General features: G+C 38.5%; 1 protein-coding gene and 1 long non-coding RNA gene across 2 annotated transcripts in view; one reads left to right on the top strand and one right to left on the bottom strand.

The window, feature by feature from the left end:
* Window positions 1-342: 342 nt before the first annotated feature.
* Window positions 343-20,542, bottom strand: LOC148188623 (uncharacterized). The gene is made up of 4 exons (XR_015777372.1): window positions 20,404-20,542; window positions 20,218-20,305; window positions 17,961-18,084; window positions 343-494 (listed from the first exon to the last, which is right to left on the bottom strand). It is a non-coding gene; the product is annotated as an uncharacterized LOC148188623 (long non-coding RNA).
* The window catches only part of LOC121946465 (myosin-7-like), a 33,024-nt gene continuing 20,264 nt past the window's right edge, over window positions 8,258-21,017 (top strand). The window contains exons 1-14 of the mRNA XM_088081583.1: window positions 8,258-8,322; window positions 11,772-11,871; window positions 11,977-12,080; window positions 12,774-12,917; window positions 13,080-13,236; window positions 13,904-13,931; window positions 14,654-14,747; window positions 15,439-15,531; window positions 15,624-15,687; window positions 16,570-16,668; window positions 19,670-19,773; window positions 19,858-19,996; window positions 20,198-20,316; window positions 20,432-20,581. Coding sequence (XP_087937709.1) covers window positions 11,772-11,871; window positions 11,977-12,080; window positions 12,774-12,917; window positions 13,080-13,236; window positions 13,904-13,931; window positions 14,654-14,747; window positions 15,439-15,531; window positions 15,624-15,687; window positions 16,570-16,668; window positions 19,670-19,773; window positions 19,858-19,996; window positions 20,198-20,316; window positions 20,432-20,581 — 1,395 coding nt within the window. The 5' untranslated portion in view covers window positions 8,258-8,322. The remainder of the gene's footprint in view (window positions 8,323-11,771; window positions 11,872-11,976; window positions 12,081-12,773; window positions 12,918-13,079; window positions 13,237-13,903; window positions 13,932-14,653; window positions 14,748-15,438; window positions 15,532-15,623; window positions 15,688-16,569; window positions 16,669-19,669; window positions 19,774-19,857; window positions 19,997-20,197; window positions 20,317-20,431; window positions 20,582-21,017) is intronic.

Raw genomic sequence — 21,017 nt, 5'->3', positions numbered from 1 at the left:
CGCGGGAACGGCCGAATGTGAGGGATTTCTGGGAGATGTAGTCCACGATTTCACAGAGGAATTGTGGATTCAAAACTTTCTCAGAGTTATGTGATGCAGTAAAAGCTCTCGTAGCTCCGGCTGCATCATGAGGGAGTCAGTTCCTACTGAAGAGCTCATAGCTTTGCTAAATATGGCTTTTTACAATCGCCTGAAATACCACCTCATGGTAGCTGAAAATCTTTTTTTGTGATAAATGGGAGGGTTTTTTGAACTGACATGTTTCCATTAGCCATATTTTATATCCGCAATTTCAATTTGCGCAGTTTGAGGGTTAATTAATAAAAAGCCACCTTGTGTGAACAAAAATCTGTGTTGATGAGAAAACTAGGTAACCGAGGTCTGAAATGAACTTTTTGACTCACCAGCTGAAGGGAGTGGTAGCAGCCGCAGGTTCGATTCCAGCTTGGGGCCCTTTGCTGCATCTCTCTTCCCGCTTTAACACAGAAGCTGCCCTGCGTAATAAAGGCAAAAGTCATAAAATGATCTTAAAAAAATAATATCATGGTGTTTGCTGAAACAACTTGATTTGATTTTTAAAATCTGCCTATGCAGAGATGAATTGTTACTATTTTAGCACCTATTCACTGAAATTCTGTCCTTCAACAACCTTCATGGCCGTTCCAGTAGAGATTACCGAGTTTACAAAGTACACTTGAATGCACCATCATCAGCATCCACATATACAAAGCGATGCAGTTAGTTTACGAGGTGCGCCTGAATGCAACATGAACTCCCTCATGCTGTGAGAGTCAAACTCGTCTTTTAAGCAGACAGACAGCAGAGGACAGAAGCAGAGCGACCGTCAATGAAAACCAAATTTCTTTTTTATTCACCTTTGAATGTGTGAACTGTCCTCACTGCAGTGACGCTGTGCAAACGAAATATTTCACTGATGTTATTAAAGATCGAACTTATACAGAGAATGACTTTAAAAACTGTTACAACACTTGTCACTTGTCATAGACCGTCTGAGACGCCCATGCGTGGAAGGTTTTTACTTTATTGCGCATTCAGCACATTTACCCTTGAGTCAGACTTAATCAAAGGGAAGATCTTTGGATCAGTCAGCTGGATGTTTTTAATTATCCTGGTCTCAATTAGAGGTGTGACGATTCATCCATCTGCATCAGTATATTATAATAATAAAAACTTTATTTGTACAGCATCTTTCATACAAGAAACACAGCCCAACATGCTTTACAGGAAAAATACATGTACCAAGTGCTTCACATAAAAAGACATAGAAGACGTAACGAAACCAGCATGTAAAAATAAAATGTGATCAGAATAGAAAGCACTGAATGCATCGTCACACGGATAAAGCCCATTTGATAATACTAGTAAAAGTAAGATAAAATAAGGATAACAAATGATGGATTAAATGAGCAACGATTTCTGTCTCACCGATGCAAAGTGAAAACATCGATCCACATCATCCCCTTTCAGATGCACCTTTATTTTGAAATTCCGTGTCACTGTCACTCAGCGTCAGGCAGATGATGGCGAGCAGCCGAGAGAGAGGATGAGGAGAATGCTATTTACTTGGGGATAAATGGGCAGTTTGTTTTGGGAGAAACTCAGGGTTAACAGACAGAGCCAATGTCATATGGTTTCATTTTGATATTTCTGTTTGATCGTTTTAGTTTTCAGTTTTCTGTTTGATCATTTCAGCATGGCTGTGGTTGAAATATGTTGGGGTGTTTCATGATGATTTTGCCACTATATTAAAGGCTTTTAATGTAAATCATCCTGGTTTTTGAAGCTTTTCACATTTTCAGAGCACCATTATTGTTTGATCAGTAAAAAAAAGTCTTCACAATCTGTAAATACGTATGCACAGAGATATTTCTATTTCTCTTCAGCAGAGAGTACAGACACCTGTTCACTGGGTGACAGCCAAAGGTTACACGTTGAAGTTTGGGACAGCGTCTACAAACATCAATGTAATTTTTGCAGAGCAGCAGACTGAAAGTGTGTGTGTGTGCGCGGTGTGTTTATGTGCGACCTGCAGCTCTACCCTGTATTATTACGGGCGTGTGCGTCAGTATTTAGGCTTCAAACAAAGTTACGCAGGATTAGAGAGAATCAACTGGACAGACAACTGGGGGAAGAGAGAGTGAAAGAGAGAGGGATAGAGAGAGAAAGGAGGAAAAGAGGGGAGAGACATGAAGACCACTGCAGCCAAAGAAAAGTGAACAGGGGTGTGACGGCGAGAGAGAGATGGAGAGAAAAGTCATTTGGTCTTCAGATATCTCGTTTCTTTCCAGGAGAGAGTCAGATCTCTCTGGGAAATAGACAATCCATCCTCCAATCATTTATTTCTTCTCCTCCGTCAGAGAGTGAGATGAAGGGATGACGGGATGGAGAGGAGAGAGACAGCTGCTGGGGGTGGGAGGATGGATGGAGGGCTTACAGAGAAATGTGTAGTGGTATCAGCGATAAGTCTGTGAGTAAACCTTTATTTATAAAACATCTCCAAGCACAAAGGGTCACAGAGAGCTGCAGCAGCAGGAGCGACTTTCAAATTCTACCTTTATTTTTGGCTTTTACAGATTTCTGCAGTGCTGCTGCTAAATGCATGCAGGAGAAACACTGAATGTTACAGGAGATTCAAATAGAAAAGTGCAGAAAATAATGGTAGTAACTGTGATACATTAAAATGTAGCCTGATCATGTTTATTCATTGAATGTGATGTGATCAAGGTCAAGGTCAAAGGTCAAATTTATTTATATAGCTCATTTAAAAAAAAAAAAAAACAAGGTTGACCAAAGTGCTGTACAAAAGTACTGGGAAAAATAAATAGTCAATAAAAATACATAAAATGCAGTATAAAATGCACAAATAAAACAAACATACAAAAACAATTAATGAAATACAAATATGAGGGATGAACAGCTCAATATGGGTCAGAGGTCAATGAGAAGAAGTTGGTTTTGAGCAATAACTTCAAATTCTCCAGAGTCTGGGCTGATCTAATATGAAGAGGTAAATCAACTGGACAGAAAATTTTACATCATCTTGTATTGTTGCCAACAACATCCACCAATGTGGCAATGCGGTTTTTGTCCTGGTCGTGGAACTGTGGACCAGCTCTGGACCCTTGGCAGGGTCCTTGAGAGTTCATGGGAGTTTTCCCAACCAGTCCACATGTGCTTTGCGGACTAGGAGAAGGCATTCGACCGTGTCCCTCGGGAAGTCCTGTGGGGGGTTCTCCGGGAATATTGGGTATTGGACCCCCTGATACGGGCTGTCCGTTTCCTGTACGACCGGTGCCGGAGCTTGGTCCGCATTGCCGGCAGTAAGTCGAACTCGTTTCCGGCGAGGGTTGGACTCCGCCAGGGCTGTACTTTGTCACCGATTCTGTTCAGAACTTTTATGGACAGAATTTCAAGGCGCAGCCAGGGCGCTGAGGAGGTCCGGTTTGGTGACCTCAGGATTTGGTCGCTGGTCTTTAGAGATGATGTGGTCCTGTTGGCTTCATCAGGCCGTGACCTTCAGCTCTCACTGGATTGGTTCGCAGCCGAGTGTGAAGCGGCCAGGATGAAAATCAGCACCTCCAAATCCGGGGCCATGGTTCTCAGCCGGAAAAGGGTGGAGTGCCCTCTCCGGATCGGGGACCAAGTCCTGCCCCAAGTGGAGGAGTTTAAGTACCTCGGGGTCTTGTTCACGAGTGAGGGAAGGATGGAGTGGGAGATCGACAGGCGGATCGGTGCAGCGTCTGCAGTAATGCGGACTCTGCACCGGTCTGTCGTGGGGAAGAGGGAAAGCTCTCGATTTACCAGTCGATCTTCGTTCCTACCCTCACCTATGGTCACGAGCTTTGGGTAGTGACCGAAAGAACAAGATCGTGGGTACAAGCTGCCGAAATGAGAAAAAAAGAAAATGGATGGATGGATGGATAAATTATTCCAGTTTTAGGGCTGCTGCCGCAAAAGCTCGATCACCTTTTGTGATGTCCATTTAATTCTGGAAAGCCAAAAATGTGATTGAAAAATGCAAGAAAATTAGCTGGAAATTAGTGAGAAAAGAGGAAGAAAAGTTTTTTGTTTTTTTTTAAAAAAAAAGAAAAGTTAAAAAAAAAAAAGAAAATTACCTGAAAATAAAAAATAAGACAGTAAAAAAACAGACAAAAAAGTGAATGACTTGACAAAAAGGCTTAACATTATAATCATTTTGTAACATAATTCCAAATATTTGATCGGGATATTTATAGATACAGTTTTCTAGCTTTTTAAATTTAATTTTCTAAATCTGATATTTGCTTGCAATTTGTGGATTATTTCTTATCAAATCGCTGAATGTGGTCGTAGTGCGATCAGAAACTTGCTCTCTCTTTCATGCTTCCACTATTCTAAAACAGTCTGGACACCGAGTGATGAATGAACATTCACGGCAGATTTAATGACAATCAGGTCATTGCTTCTTTTGTGTATGAAGAAGATAATGTGGCCTGATGGTGGCGCCGCATGAGAGGTCATGGGGTCAGTTAAAGCCGACTGATGATTTCAATCTCCGACTTTTAAAGGCTCATCTTCCTGTTTTAGCGCACACCTTGTTTTTGTTTTTTTTATTTTCATCACTTAATAAGGTTACTTGTACAAAAATATCAGGCGTACAGTGTAAATATGAAATATCATAAAATTTGTCAAAATCTGGGGAAAGCTAATATTTTCTGTAATAATTGGGAACGTGTTGTAGTGGTGGCACTACAAAAAAATCATTAGGACTGCTCCTCTGGGAAGCATGAATATATCTATGAGTATCTGCTCTTGGATTTAACCTTTGAAAAGGTGGTTTTAAGAAGACATATTCTTTAAAAGTCTTCAGATAGAGAGTATTTCTGTTACTACAGCTTTATGTAGACCGCTTTAACATCTCGCTCCATCCTGCTGCTGATCCGCATCATCCCAACCAAATGAACCGAAGGCTTCAGCAGGACAGCCAAAATCCCAGAGGACCGAGTTAACCTCCACTGGGATCCCGCCAGGCAATAATTCACCAACATAAAGAGACATTTTAAAGGATATGTTTGGAGCATTACAAGTGCCTTAAAATTGCTCTGGGATTTGAGTCCGCAGCAGGGGAGTCCTGCAGTAACATGAGCCCTTTCTGAGTCTTTCTAAGTCTCTCTGCTGTGTTTGGATTCAGGGATGTAGCAATCAGCAAAATTAAACTGGAAACAATCTGAAACCTGGAGTCAACCCAAGAAAGCAGACAGCGACAGCTGATCTGAGGAGCGCTAACTAGGGCAGCAACTTTCTTGCTGGAAATTTCGGGCATCACCTGGAGCCCCAAACGGAGTCTGCAGATTTTTTTCTACGGTTTTCAGCACTGATGTTGAATAAAAGTCTGCCCATCAAAATTTGCTTGTAACGTTATATACAATATCAGATTTCTATGCTCTTGCTTTTAATTAATTCCACCTTCTAGTTGTTTTTATTGTTCTTTTATACTTTTTACTTTGGCATCCCAGTTTTCCACTCCAGCTCGAGGTGGGTGATATATCAAATACTGGCTTGTTCCCACATGCGATGTACAAAATGACAACATATCATTTCGTTCGACACGTTTCGTTTTTTCTCTCTCTCCTCTATGGCTCTGTCTCTCACAGACACACACACAGAGCAGGGCTTTTGCAGAGCTCCAGACGGTCACTATTTAGCCACATTTTATAGCCACAAAGTAACAGAGTGACTTGCAGATATCAGTAATATTTGAACTGGAGAGCTGTTAGTCCACAAAAAAAAAAAACAGAAATTAAATGAAAGCACCATGTGTCCTGCTTTGAATTATTTATTAAGAACAATACTTTTTAAAATTTCAGTATAAAAGTAGTAACTTTAGTCAACTTCCTTATAAACATATTTTATTAAACATTGTTTAATAAAATATTGTAAAAAAAAAATTGTAACAGTAGTGTATTCAACTTTATTATATACTTTATTATTATATATTCAACTTTTTCTTTTTTGTACTGACTTGCAGTTCTTTTTTTTTAAATTTAGTTGTTAACATTAGTTTAAAGGTCATTTAAAAATAATCATATCGCCCAGCCCTGAGTCCAGGCAGCATATTGGGTTTCTCATAAACAGAATAAAGTGTTTACATGTTAAAACACATAAACACGCACAAGTTTTTTGGTTGTGTGTGCAGCCGTTTTGCTGATGATTTCTCACAACACTCGATTTGAGGTGTGCCTCTGAAAAAAAAACAACTCAGTTTGGAGGGCCACGTATTCCAACAGGAATTGGGACACCCTACCCCGAGACGTGAACACGCGAAACAGAGGGCTGAGGGCCGAGTGGCATACTGGGATTGAGCCCAAAAAAACTGAATCCCATCAATTCACTTTAACTGCACACAGAGAAATTAAATCTCACAACACACCGCTGCCAAAATCCTAATGATGCTCAGTGTGTGTGTGTGTGTGTGTGTGTGTGTGTGTGTGTGTGTGTGTGTGTGTTTGTGTGCGGATCATATTATCAGTGAATGAAACACTGTGTGTGTCACTGCCTCATTAATCACTGTCATTCACTGACGAGGGATTAGGGAGAGAGAGCGAGAGGGAAAGGCATGATGGGAGATTAAGATGGAGTCTATGTTATGGAAATGTTTGGGTTGAGGAATTATTCAGGTCTGTTACAGCTCGGGTCTTATTCAGGTATTTCTGTCATCATCTCTGTGAGTTATAACAACACTCGGGCTGGGCGATATGGAGAAAAGTCAAGCTTAAAGGTTCCCTTTGACGCCTAAGTGACATATGAAGATATCATAAACACTGATGCACCATAATGATTAGTTCAACCGATACCGATAATTTACAGCTTCTCGTGGCCGATAAGATACCGATAACCTATAACTTGTTTTTGTTTGTTTTTCATTTCCTGAGGGTATGAAAGGCTGAGATGCGGTGAGTACAGATGAATTTATGCATTTTCATCAAAATCGCATTTTTGTAAACGATAGTCATTTTCAAGAGCAAAATCAATTTCATTTTTATAGTTTTAGTTTTTATTTCCCCTCTGATTTTCTTATGTCATCTTGAATTGTACAAAAATAATGCTGAAAATAATATTGTGTTTGAGTTCCAGTGGATCTACAGAGGGACGTTCCCCAAATGTCAGGAAGCAGCAGCTACAGAACCGTCCCTAAGTAACCGCTCTGCTGTGATCTCTGCACATTTACATCAAACATCAGATATCAGTTTATTCTTTCAGCAGAACCGAGCTGGAAACTCACTACACCTGAACTCAAACCGCGTCCAGCGTGTCCTCTCATCATGTCCTCTCATCATGTCCTCTCATCATGTCCTCTCATCATGTCCTCTCATCAGAATGAGAGAGGAGCAGACACCGGCGGAGACATTGGCAGAGACGCCGGTGGAGACTGAGAGCAGAGAGGACACCAGCGGAGACACTGTAATCAAATTTTTTGAAAAAAAAATTGTGAGAAAATTGTATGGTAAAGCCAGTATCGTGAATCGTATCGCATCATGAGTTGAGTGAATCGTTACATCACTAATAGTAGCTGCTGATTTTAATCAACTCATCCTTCAACTCCAAAGATGCAGAATCAAGGACAAATGTAATTTTGCTTTTTAAAACTTTGTTTAAAAGATGACTAATAAATCTACCTTCTTCATTTGAGAGGTAAATCTGTAACAGTTATCACTGTAAACTGTAGGTCACACGGGAGCTGAAGACGGCACAGCAACAGTAGCTAAAGGGGGCGGGGCTTTATCAAACCGTCAGTGAGCTGATAAAAGATTCAATTTGAAATGAACTAGAATTATTGTTTAAATGACAGCAAAGAGAGCAGAGGAAGACAGAGAGAGCTGGACAGAGACAGAGATGTCCATAGATAGTCTGGATGAATGCATGAGTCCATCACAGAGACACAGAGACAGAAACATGGCGGTAAAGACCAGACGGAGCAGTGAGACGTGAGCGGACAGTTTCCATGTATAGCCCTCAGATTCAGTGCAGAGAGAGCGGAGGGATGAGGACGGAGCCGACGTGGGCTTTACCTCTGCCTCACTCTGGTATTCACCCTGACCACAGCAGGCCTTTAATGACCGTCCAGCAGGACCAGTCTGCCCAACCAGCTGCAGCCCGGGACGTCACATGCTGCGGCGACCTTTACAGGGAGGTTATAAAGTGAGGTGATGCTCTGCGGGCCGACTTATTCTGTCTTCCTGCACATCCTCACAAACTGCACCGCGACAGCGACTACGAAACTACATCCAGCCAGAGAGCTTCAGAGCAGACCGACCCGGCACAGTGAGTAACACAGCCCCGGTTTCTGTGTTTAGAATCAAGTTACTTTTCCTTTACCTAAGAGAGCGTGTTTCAGAGAAATAAAACGGCTCAAGTTACTACATTACCCATGAGCCTCAGCAATCGTTGCCTTGGTAAAGAAAAAAATATATCATCAGTTTTATCATATTCTTTGTGCTCTCACGAAGAAAATATTACCCAAAGGTCAATTCTTCAGGTTTTACAAAGGTCAACATTTGAATTAATCAAGGCTGAAAACCAACTGAGCAAACTGTCCTGGAGGTGCCAAAAGAGCCTCAAATGTTTTTTTTTTAATTTTCTGGTTTTTTTTTCAAATTTTCAACTTTTCTCACTTATAAAACAAGAAATCTCTGAATATAATTATATAATATAATTCTAATAATAATATAATATAATAATATTATTATTGTTTTTATATATATATATATATTTAAAAAAAAACACTGAATAGAGTAATAATAAAATAATAATTTAAAATTACATAAATAAAAATACAAAAGTCACTCTAAATCAATCACAAACAAAATAAAGTAAAAAACAAAAATAAATTAAAAATGTAATCTACCACTGTATATAAAGTACCACTAAACTTTTTTGCGATATAAGTGTGTTTCCATTGTCATGTAAAATCTGTTGTACAGTTCAACTCAACTTTAGCTTCACAGCAACAGAATCTGAATCTCACTGACTGAATGTCCTACCTGAATGCTCTCGGCACTTTATTGAATTTCTTCCTCTTTTTTAGTGGCTGCTTTGACTTTTTCAGTTAATTATAATTTCATAAACCCTACTGTTGATTTTGTATGTATGATAAAAAGGGAGGGGACGCAGCCACATATTTTTTTTGAGCCCTTTTAAGGAGCAAAGAGCCACATCTGATGGCTCAGACTATAAACTGGATATATTTACGGTGATGATTCGTGCTGGCAGTTTGTTTGTGGGTGTGACGGTGAAAATAACAGCGGGGAGAGGCCCGAGCTTTGTGTAGGGATCCTCTTGAGCTGATGTGGCAGCTGGAAGCTCTGTCTGAAATCCTGACTAATGCGTCGAGGTAGGCCGAACGTTTTGTGAGAGTGGCTGTCATGCCAGTTTGTTCACATCATAGTTTGGTTTGGGTCTGATTTTGGGCTTCACTTACACCACTCGCTACAAATTGAACATGCAGTGAAGATGATGAATGTCGGGAAACAATCTTGGAAGTGTGGTGATATCTGACTCAAACCCACATACACCGCCCCGCTGACACAAACACTCACTACAGCACCAAAAGTGGATTAATCCGCTGATAAAAATAGCTCCCAACAATTGCTTTGTTTACTCCTGCGTCTTTGATGCCCCTGTTTCAAATGTTGGCAAGATTGAACGGGCGTAATCAGTGTTTTTCAGTGTCGTGGATTTGTGTTATATTAGACTTCAGAAGGCAGCTGTCAGCACATTAAATGCCTGTTATCACTGGGAAGCGTTTTCTTAGGTTACACTTGTGATTTTGTTCGCTTAAGGTGCCGATACTACATGGATAGGTTTAGAACATTGATCAGTGATTTGTTTGCTGCATATCCTTTTATTGGTGCCCCCCCACCCTCCATTAGTGGCATGACAGATAAATGAATGCGTACTCAATAGAAAAAATAACAGTAAAACTCTGTGGACCGATAGACAGGTTTTTGATTTTCTGGGCTCCTGTAATTATGTATTTCAGGTTACCTGCTGAACTGGTTTAATGCATTTCTATTTTCTGTTATCAAGTTTTTTTCCTGAAACTCCTATGTAGAAATACATGTTGCTGTGATTCATAATCTGTATGTTTGTTTGCCAAACTGTGACTGTGATTTTATTCTTATTCTTTTTATTTTCTGTATTATTAGTAGTATATGTAGTATTATTCTGTATTATTCAACTCTGAATGGACAAAAATGAAAAAGAAAAACGGTTATGGTTTCAGTAAGTACACTTCTTTCTCTTACAAAGTATCATGTGACACAACACGATGAAGTCGCAGTAATAAGTCACCGGACACAAACCCCTGTCTCCTGGGTTAAAGTCCTGTGTTGTGCACTTCCTCCCTCCTTTGCTCTCCTCATGAGCGAGTGCTGCAGGAATTACCTTTTTCTGTATGTCAAGGTGTAATTTAAGGGCCGTGCACACCAAGCACCATATCTATAACCATAACCATAACGATGTGATGTGATCCACACTGATGAACGATAACGTGCACACAGCGGCGCAGAGCATGCACTACGCACTCCACTAAAATGGATGTTGATGAGCTGCTGCTGTTGAACGCTGCGAGGAGGCCGAGTAGAAACAAACAGAAACTAGAAGGACACGGGTCCCCCAAATTCACCAAATTCTTCAAAGACGACAGGAACTATTACGAGAGCTGTTGTCTTTTAAAGACGACAGCTCTCGTACAAGTTTCATGCACACTTTGGTTTGAGTCAACATCAGTTTGTGGACATTGTGGTAAAAGGGGACATCAGTAAAGACAAAACCAACTTCAGAGACCCCGTCAGTGCCAAAAAGCGTTTGGCTGTATGTCTCAGGGAAAATGTACTTTTCTGTGTCCTCTGCAGCCCAATAATAGGTCAAATAGCCGTTAATAGCCGTGATTGAGTCATTATAGCGTGTTAAAGGTTGTTGAGATACAAACACTCGTTCACCACTTTCATTACAGTGATAGTGTGAACTCTGACATCCTCTTGGGTTAAAATTATTGTTAAAACTATAGTTATATTCATTAATTTTGGCGTGGACGGCCCCTAATAACCTCTGATAACTGCCGTTAAATCGAGTAATTACAATTGATAACAGAGAGATAAAAACTGCAATGACCATCTGTCAAAATTACTGAGCCTTTTTTAAAGACTTCGAGCTTCAGTAGGAACCAATGGGCTTGAGAGAGACACAGGAAGTGAGACAGCACTGAGAGACAGACTAAAAGGGTGCATTCACATTTGTTTAAATGTGGATTAAAGTACATTGTCTCTTATTAAATAATTAAATTACAAATGTTTCAGGTTGAATGTTATAAAGTTACGATGCTGCAAACTCCGTGCAAAGAATTCACAAGTGAATATAATTTTTCAAACTTGTCATGAGCACTTTCACACAGATGGCTATTTTTTTTTTTTAATATGTCAATTTTCATGAGCTTTCACGCCATGAATAAAACCATAAACCCATCAGGTTACACCTTTACTCATGCAATTTACAAAACACGGCTCCCTAATCTGAACCAAGGCGGCAAACTTTATTGCTTCATTCTTGACATGCCTTGACAAACCAAATCCACTATTTTGTTCTTAGGTTTCACAATAAAAGCCCTAAACATTTATGCATCTGATGTGTTCAGGCCTTTATGTTTGACAAATACAAAATACTACAGAATGCACCTTTAAAGAACGAGCATTCGCATGTGTTGTCGTGTGCAGATGTCTCGGTTCCTGGATATGGCGGAGTTTGGAGAAGCTGCTCGCTACCTTCGTCTCACCAACCTGGAGCAGCTGGCTGCCAAGGCCATGGCCTTTGACGGTACGTATACACCTGTATTTATACTTGTGTCTGTGAAGGTACTGTAAACTGTATGTGTGGAAATACTGAACACTGAATTGAAAAAACGGGATTTGATTCTCCCAGGTACAAAGCGCGTTTGGCTGCCTGATGACGTGGAAGCGTACATCGAAGTCGAGGTTAAAGAGCTGAATGGAGACAAGACCGCCGTCGAGACCAAGGACGGACGGGTCAGTCAGCTTATCGTAACGACAGTTAATTAATGAGTAATGCAGTCATTAAATGTGTAAGTCACAACGGCTGTCAATAAGAGTTGTAAAGGAAGTTTGGTTTTAATAATCCTTTGATCTGACTTCGCCAACATTAACTGATTTTCTATTTCTGGAGCTGGACTGTTCATCAGGAGCGCTGTTGGAACCTTTCTGGGATTTCAGGACATTTAGGATTTTAGGACAATACTCGGATTTAAGGCCATTTCTAGAATTTTGGGACATTTGTATGATTTTAGGACATTTGTATGATTATAGGACATTTCTAGGATTTTAGTACATTTCTAGGACTTTTGGACATTTCTCTGGTTTTATGACCTTTGTAGGATTTTAGGACATGAGGGTTTTAGTAAGGACCTGTGTTGGGAGTATGCGGGATCCTCCACTGGCACTTTTTTTGATAAATAAGCTCTATTTTGTGAAAGTATTAAAAAAATCCCAGCGTGAATCACTTTATTTTTATTGTGAAACACAAAAGAGTTCTAGGGCCACTCGGCACCCCATCAGGGGCCAGATTTGGCCTGCAGGCCTTTAGCTGAGTATCACTGATTTATACCATTACTGGATTTTTAGGGCACACAAACATTTCTGATAACGGATCTTTCCGTCTGTTCTGCTGTGACCGAACCTCTGTGACACGTGTGTTTGTTTCAGTTTCTGGTGGTCAAAGAGGCCGACCTGCAGCCGATGAACCCTCCAAAGTTTGACATGATGGAGGACATGGCCATGTTGACGCACCTCAACGAGGCGTCTGTGCTCTTCAACATGAGGAGGAGATTCAGCATGTGGATGATCTATGTGAGTGTCATTCTGATGCACACAAAGCCAAAGTGGACTGCACATTCGGAAGGAAATAACACAGAAATTATCCATGTTTTTCTCATTTTTTCTCATCTTTTGTTTGTTATTTCTGTCCCTCCGTACTGTCCCTTCGCCTCTGACCGTGTGTCTCGGCGTCAGACGTACTCGGGTCTGTTCTGCGTGGCGATCAACCCGTACAAATGGCTGCCGGTCTATACTGCTGCGGTGGTGGCGGGCTATAAAGGGAGGCGTCGGGTGGAAACGCCGCCCCACATCTACGCCATCGCTGACAACGCCTACACCGACATGCTGCAGAGTGAGTCACCTTTAACCCTTTAACACCTGAATCCGCATCACTTTTCTTGTGCCGCTTTCAGACACCTTTCGCTAACATCTAAACCTCTGAAAGCTGACAAAACATAACAACAAAAAAACAGGACCAGCAACGACAAGAAATGATCCGTAATCTGCAAAAAATTTGTAAAAAGTCACAAGGAAATTATCTCAAAATTTAGCTGGGGAGGATTATTAGACATTATCAAAAAAAAAAGATTAAAAAAATACCCAGAAAACTATATTTATAATTATCTTAATATTATATTAAAATGTTATGTGTAAAAAAATACATTTTTGAAATTTTTCTTTTTTCTCGAGGTCATTTTCTTTCACTTTGTAACCTTGTTAAGAAAAGTGCTGCATAAATAAAGGTTATTATTAATATTATGTTGTCTTTTTTGTTTGTTTTTATTTTCTGTTTTGGGGTGTTTTTTTTGGCTTATTTTCAGGTAATTTTCTTGTACTTTTTTCTAAGTTCTAACATTTCTAAGTTCTAACGTGATTAAAAGTCCAGTTTCAGTCGCACTAACATGACGGCTAAAATGCGTAAAACTGACACTGAGAAATTAATGGGAACTTTGAGAAACTTTCTGAGTTCTACTTTTTCTCTCTGCTGTTTGTTCACGTGACTTTATTCTCCTCCTCAGATCGTGAGAACCAGTCGATGTTGATCACGTAAGTCGGAGCAGCTTCAACATTACAGGCTGTAAACGTCACATTTCTGCAAATAAATGTGACGTCATCATCAAAAATAATAATGGAAATATCAAAAAGCACAAAACGTCAAAATTAAGATAAATGCACTGTATGTAACGTGCAATTTATTACTTTGAAACCTGGAGCATCATCACTTTTTTTGTGCTACATTCAGATGTCTTCACAAGCATTTAAACCTTCAAAAACTGAGTAAACTTTTTTGCTTTTTCTTTTTTTTTAAATATCAGGAAAATGAGCAACGTGGCAAAAACTGCTCTGTAAACTGCAAGAAATTACAAAAATTATTGAAAACTATTGAACAATTTAAAAAAAAGACTATTTGTAATTATCATAATTATACTTTTTTTTACATAATTATATTATTTGAATATTATTTAAGTTTTTTAAACAGTAGTTTCCCTGTTTTTGTTTGTTTGTTTTATATTATTTTTTAAATTTCTTTTTCTTTTTCTTTTTATTGTAAGGTAATTTTCTTGTACCTTTTGTTTTTATTTTATTTTATTTTATTTTATTTATTTATTTTGGCTAATGTTGGGGTCATTATTTGTTCTTATTTTGCTTCTTAGTTATGTTCTTTTACTGTAATTTTCTAAATTTTTAAAGTCTGTTTTTTACCTTTGTCGTGAACGTTTTTGTACTGCGATGTTGCTGAAACACTGTCTGTTGTGTCGTCCTCTCAGCGGAGAGTCCGGAGCAGGAAAAACGGTCAACACTAAGAGGGTGATTCAGTACTTCGCCATCATCGCTGCGTTGGGGGAAAACGTGAAAAAAGGAGTACGTTTTTTTCAGCATTTCATTTATCTTTTATTCACTGCAGTTTCTCAAAGAGCATTTTTGAAAATAATGTGCTTTTATTTTTTCAATTAGAGCTGCAACTTATGACAATTTGATTGTTGATAATCAGTCAATTATTTTCTTGTTTAATCAATTTGTTGAAAATGGGGGAAACTTTGTTTTTAAAAACTGTGCATAGACGTCTTTTCACACCAGAGAAACTTCAGAAAACGAATGATAAAATGTGATTTCTGTGCTGGCTGATCAATCTTTCCGAAAGCCCACGATGATGTCCCTAAATTTTTTGTTCTTCCCACAACCCAAAAATATTTAGTTTAATGACATAGTGGAGAAAATATCCATATTTAAAAATCTAAATGAATTAATTACCAAATTAGTTACAAATATTAGTTTGGGATTTACACTTTAAAATTCCTTTAAAATAATGTAGAAAAACGTATTTTTTTATGAGGAATCAACTTAAAAATGTGTGTTTGTAACTACGGTTATTAAATACTTAATTACTATAATTATGAACACACTTTTTACGTTGATAACCTATGCATGTTCATTTATTCCAGCTCAGTTTTCCACATGATATAAAAGAAAAAAGTGTTATGTTATTTAAAAGGGATTTTAAAGTGTAAATGTCATAGTTGTTGACTAATTCTGTGTCTCTGCGTGTTTTCAGGGATCTTTAGAGGACCAGATCATTGAGGCGAATCCAGCCATGGAGGCGTTCGGAAACGCTAAAACCATCCGCAACGACAACTCGTCCCGCTTTGTGAGTTTGATAAAGTCACTGTGAGGACCGAGGCTGCAGCTGAGAGCCAAGTGTTTCGTTGTGTTACAAGCGTCTGTGTTTGTGCGTCGCAGGGAAAGTTCATCAGAATTCATTTTGGGCCGACGGGGAGGCTGGCGTCCGCTGACATCGACATCTGTGAGTCACATTCATCAGAACGTCTGTCGCTAGTTTGAATTTAAAGTGTAACATGGTTTTCACAAGAGCCCAACCGATATATCGTTTCACCAAAATTATCAGCCGATATGAGCCTTTCACAGAGATTTCGGAGAATATCGACATCAGCATATATGCTGTCCGATATGCGCCGATAAGAAAACTTTTTTTTATACAGACCATATGATGCAAAAAATGACGCTTGCATGGTTTAGAAACGTTCAGCAACTGACTGATGCTGAACAGCACTTATGTGTATTTAGCTATTTATTTAATTGTATTTATTCTTTATTTAAATGGTCAGTAAAGACCAAACAGTACTGATGTGTATTTAAGTTTCTATTCTTTAATTAAATGGTCAGTTAAGGCTGATGCTGAACACATAGAGTACAAATGTTTATTTTATTCTTATTTATGCTTTATTTTTGTTTTTGTGTAATGTTAAATAAGTAAATTGTTAAATAAAAGTTATTTATTTCAGAAAGCAGCCTTTTGAGTAATTTGCATATCGGTGCAAAATCAGAGCACAATCCACAGAGAAATAATCTCTTTTCATTTCAGCTATAAAAAATTAACTACATCAGTCGCCATAGCGGTAATTGTGAGTTTATCCACTATAAAATCGGTATCAGACTCAAAAATCCCATATCAGTCGGGCTCGAGTTTTTAAATTAAATCCACTCATTTCGAGCTGTATTTCATCATGCTGCAGTTAAAGAAATGACAAATAATATAAAAATAATTTCAGAATGAAATTGAATAAAATAAAAATAATGACAAAATATGCATCCTATTCTAATAATAATGTGTTAAGTGGTGTCTTAGTACTGCAGTACTCTTGAGTATTTACGTGTGTTTCATCAGATCTTCTAGAAAAGTCCAGAGTTGTTTTCCAGCAGCCAGCAGAGAGAAGCTACCACATCTACTACCAGATCCTGTCCAATCACAAGCCAGAACTACAAGGTGACCCCGCCCACCACTACAGCCAGCCCAATCACACGCCAGGATCGCCACCAGTTATTGATAACCGAGTATTTGTCATCAGAGCCACAACTGATCACAACATATACAGTGTGATCGCATCATAATTTTAAATCACATTAATTTAAAGTTCTTAACCCTTTAAGATCACACACACTCTATCGCTCTGCACACAATATGAGCTTTTCAAAATCAAGCTTTAAAAATATATATATTAGTATTATTTTCTACTTAAATCTAGTTAAATTTTTTTTAACCGACAGCCCTAATCACAAATATTTATTAATTTTCAGAATTGTAACCCATAAAATGTCAGGTTTTTGTCATGATGCCACTACGTTTTAAGATAAAGAAAAAAAAAAACAACAAAAAATGATTTATTTTTAATATACTACATGCAAAGTAATTTTTGTAATTATTATTACAGTTGGGGATATGTCAATGATCAGCAGCAACACTGATTTTCATACATTATTATTTTTTGTGCAGTATTAAATATTCAAACTCATACAGCTCTGCACACAAAATGCACCTTTCAGAATCAGACTGTAGAAATATTAAACATAATTATGATTTTCTATTTTCATTGAGTTTATTTTTAACCAACGTCAGTCCTAATAATAGATATCAAATATTCAATAAGTGTCAGAATTTTAACCCTTTAAATGCCAGGTTTTTGTCATGATGCCACTATGTTTTTGGATGGAAAAAACACAAAAAATGGATGATTTTCAATATACTACATGCTAAGTAGATTCTTTTTATCATCACAGTCTGGGATATGTCAGTGATCAGCTGCTGCATTGATTGTGACAGGTCACCTAGTGGAAATAGCATGTATTTCCTCCATATGAAATTCACTGATTACACTCAAATACACAATCTGGACCACATTTATGACATATGCATGAACACACACACAATTATCACAACATGAAGGATGATCAGAGACTGAAATGAGACAAACGGTCCCTGAGGGAAAACCCATCTAATCTGAGGGGCAGTTTGCCTCTGCAGAGTCAACAGGTGACTGTACGACCAAACTCGAAAACTGTGAATCTAAATGTACCGAAACCCTGAGCAGACTCTGTCCTGCAGACTGTCTCTGTGTGGACAGCAGTGAGACACCAAAGCTTCATTTAACAAACAAGTAAACAAAACAGAAAAATACCCTCAACAGCAACTAACGCTTCAACACAGTTACACACACACACACACACACACACACACACACACACACACACACACACACACACACAGGGTTTTTGACTCACCTTTTAGCCGCTGAAGGCTCTGTCTGGTCCACATCTTGTCCCTGAATGTCCCTCTGAAGCTGTCCCGCTTGTTGACAGATCCGCCACTGTAGCTGTCACGTTAGCATCCTAACGCTGGTTTTTGCTGCGTAGAAACAAAGACATCTTACCGTCACAGCAGCTAAGTTTTTGTTGTAAGTTTTGAGTTCAGAAAAACGTCAAAACCCAGTTCAGACGTTGCTTGGTGCTCCGTTTGTTTCCGGTGACGGTGACACCGGACCGGAGGGTAAATTAATGGACACCAACTTCACCTGGTTTCCTCTCTCCACCATCAGACTGCAGTACCACCTCTGACCACACACACTGACAGGCCGCAGCCGCTACGACCAAGGGGGCGCTGTTTCACTCACGAAAACAATCTCATTTAATTTAATAATTTAATTTAATGTATTTTATTTTATTTATTATTTGTGTTATTTTTATATTATTTATTTATTTATTTATTTATTAATATTACAAGTTTTCTGCATGATTAAATGTGCAAATGAGATATTATCTATTATTCATTTATTCATTCGTTCATTTATTCATTTAGTTAGTTAGTATTACAAGTTTTCTCCAGTATTAAAACTGCAAACCAGCCATTATCTAATTATTTATTATTTTATTAATTTTGTATTACAACTTTTCAGCATGGTTAAAAGTGCAAAAGGGGTATTATCTGATTTATTTATTTAGTTAATTAGTTAGTTAGTTAGTTAGTTAGTTAGTCAGTTAGTATTACAAGTTTTATCCAATGTTAAAACTGCAAATGAGATATTATCTAATTAAATATGTGCAAATATTTCCAGAACACAAATCTGAACGTTAGATTAAAGCCAGTTTCAAACTTCTAGTTTTTTGTTGTTCAAATATTAAAGTCAAAAGTTTTAACATATGGCATTTCTTTTATATCTCTTTTTATCGATTGTAAATCAGAAAATACCGTCAATACCAATTAAAAAATCAAATTTCACCACATTTTCTATAAATCCAACAAGGAATGATGTATGAATACTTTAAAATTAAATTAATAAAAATTAAATAAAATTGGCATTATCTAAAAAAATATCAAGGGACTTACAAACAGGTCCATGTTTTTAGGAATAAAATGTTATATAATTCAGGCTATCAATAATAATCATCATCATCATCATCACTATAATATATATATATTATTAAAACTTTTTATGCCAAAATATGCTTGTACAAAATTGGCTGTCGGTGTCAAAAATGTCTTTAAAATGTCTTTCAAAACATATCAATAGTCTACATGCAAGCAAGATACTGTGTGTACACTGTGCACCAGTACCCAGACTGGTTTTCTCAGCTTGTCTCAAGATATAAAAAAAAGTTATCTTACTTAAAATAAACCTTGCTCACTGTATTCACCGATAAATAGATGGAAGCTGCACCAGACATAAGACACTACAGAAACTTTTTACGATGACAATATATCTGCCACTTTGATGCCCCCTGAAAAATTAAAACAAACTATGCTTAAGCTCTGGCTGTGCACTGACACATAAACGACCAATTAATTTAAGTAAAGCGCATTCAGCTTAATGTCATGGGAGAACATGATCGTTTTACACGATTGCATGTGTCTGTGTATAATATATATCATAACTTTTCTACTGTCAGGGTTAATTATGATAATTAATAACTAACGTGGTTGTCATGTGTTGCAGACATGCTGCTGGTCACCACCAACCCGTACGACTACGTCTTCTGCTCTCAGGGTGTGACCACAGTGGAAAGCATCAATGACGGAGAGGAGCTGAAGCTCACCGATGTAAGAAACACACTCCTCAGCCCCCAGAAAACACACTCAAACACCGCTCTCTGACCAAATTTACACTATAATCTCTGTGTGCAGCACGCCATGGACACACTGGGCTTCACCCCAGAGGAGAAGTACGGCTGCTATAAGATCGTTGGGGCCATCATGCACTTTGGTAACATGAAGTTCAAGAAGAGGCAGCGAGAGGAGCAGGCTGAGGCCGACGGCACGGAGAGTAAGACACAAAACTACACACCTCCGTCATTCAGAGGCCATTCAAAATATACAGAAACTGTAAAAACTTGAATATCAAAACCAACATATGTCATATACCAACATTAATATTTTTTCCAAGTTTAAAATATGTGATTAAGTGGCTCTCACACTGGCATTAATGGCAGATGAGATTAGATGTGTGTGTGTTGTGTTTGTTGAGGTGTGGATAAAGCGGCCTACCTGATGGGCATCAGCTCTGCCGACCTGCTGAAGGGCCTGCTGAACCCTCGCGTCAAAGTCGGAAACGAGTTCATCATTAAAGGGCAGACTGTAGAACAGGTAACACATCAATCAATTCATCAATCACTGTCTATATTACCTGTTGTCTCTGTGAATCATGTTATAACAGATCCATTAAACTATTACCCCGACTGGCTGTTCATTGTGTGTGTAGGTCAACTACGCAGTGGCAGCCCTCGCCAAAGCCACCTACGACCGTATGTTTAAGTGGTTGGTGAGTCGCATCAACTCGTCTTTATACACGGCTCTGCCTCGTCAGTACTTCATCGGAGTCCTCGACATCGCTGGCTTTGAGATCTTTGAGGTAAAGAGGAGAGAGTGATGGAGACAAAAAGGCTTTGGCAACATGTACAGTATTATGTCATACCAAAAAAGCCATCTCGTCAAGATCCAAAAGATCCAACAACTTAACTGTTTTTTCCACCTGCCTCCAATCTTTAAGCTATGTTAAACACATTTCTGTTGTAGATACACAGAGATCAAACTGACATCTTTCCTTTTATCTGAATCTTTGGAAGATCCACCAGAATTAACATTAACCTTGCAGTGTTTTAACCACCACAGAGATTATCAGAAGAGGCCCTAGAATGGAGCCTTGGGGAACTCCACAACATTTTAAAAATTATTAGCATGGAAGTAAAATCAGGGTTCAAACAGACTTTGTATGGCATTTGTATGTGGGCTCTGTGGGGATCTGGGGAGATGAAGTGCACTTTACATTTTATAATTTAAAGTTATAC

The sequence above is a fragment of the Plectropomus leopardus genome, chromosome 9 (genome assembly GCF_026936395.1).
Source record: "Plectropomus leopardus strain MGB_pleo_1.0 chromosome 9, ASM2693639v1, whole genome shotgun sequence".
In the NCBI taxonomy this organism is placed as follows: Eukaryota; Metazoa; Chordata; class Actinopteri; order Perciformes; family Serranidae; genus Plectropomus; species Plectropomus leopardus.
The sequence above is the reverse complement of the archived record's forward strand: the minus strand, read 5'-3'. Positions and strand labels throughout refer to the sequence as shown.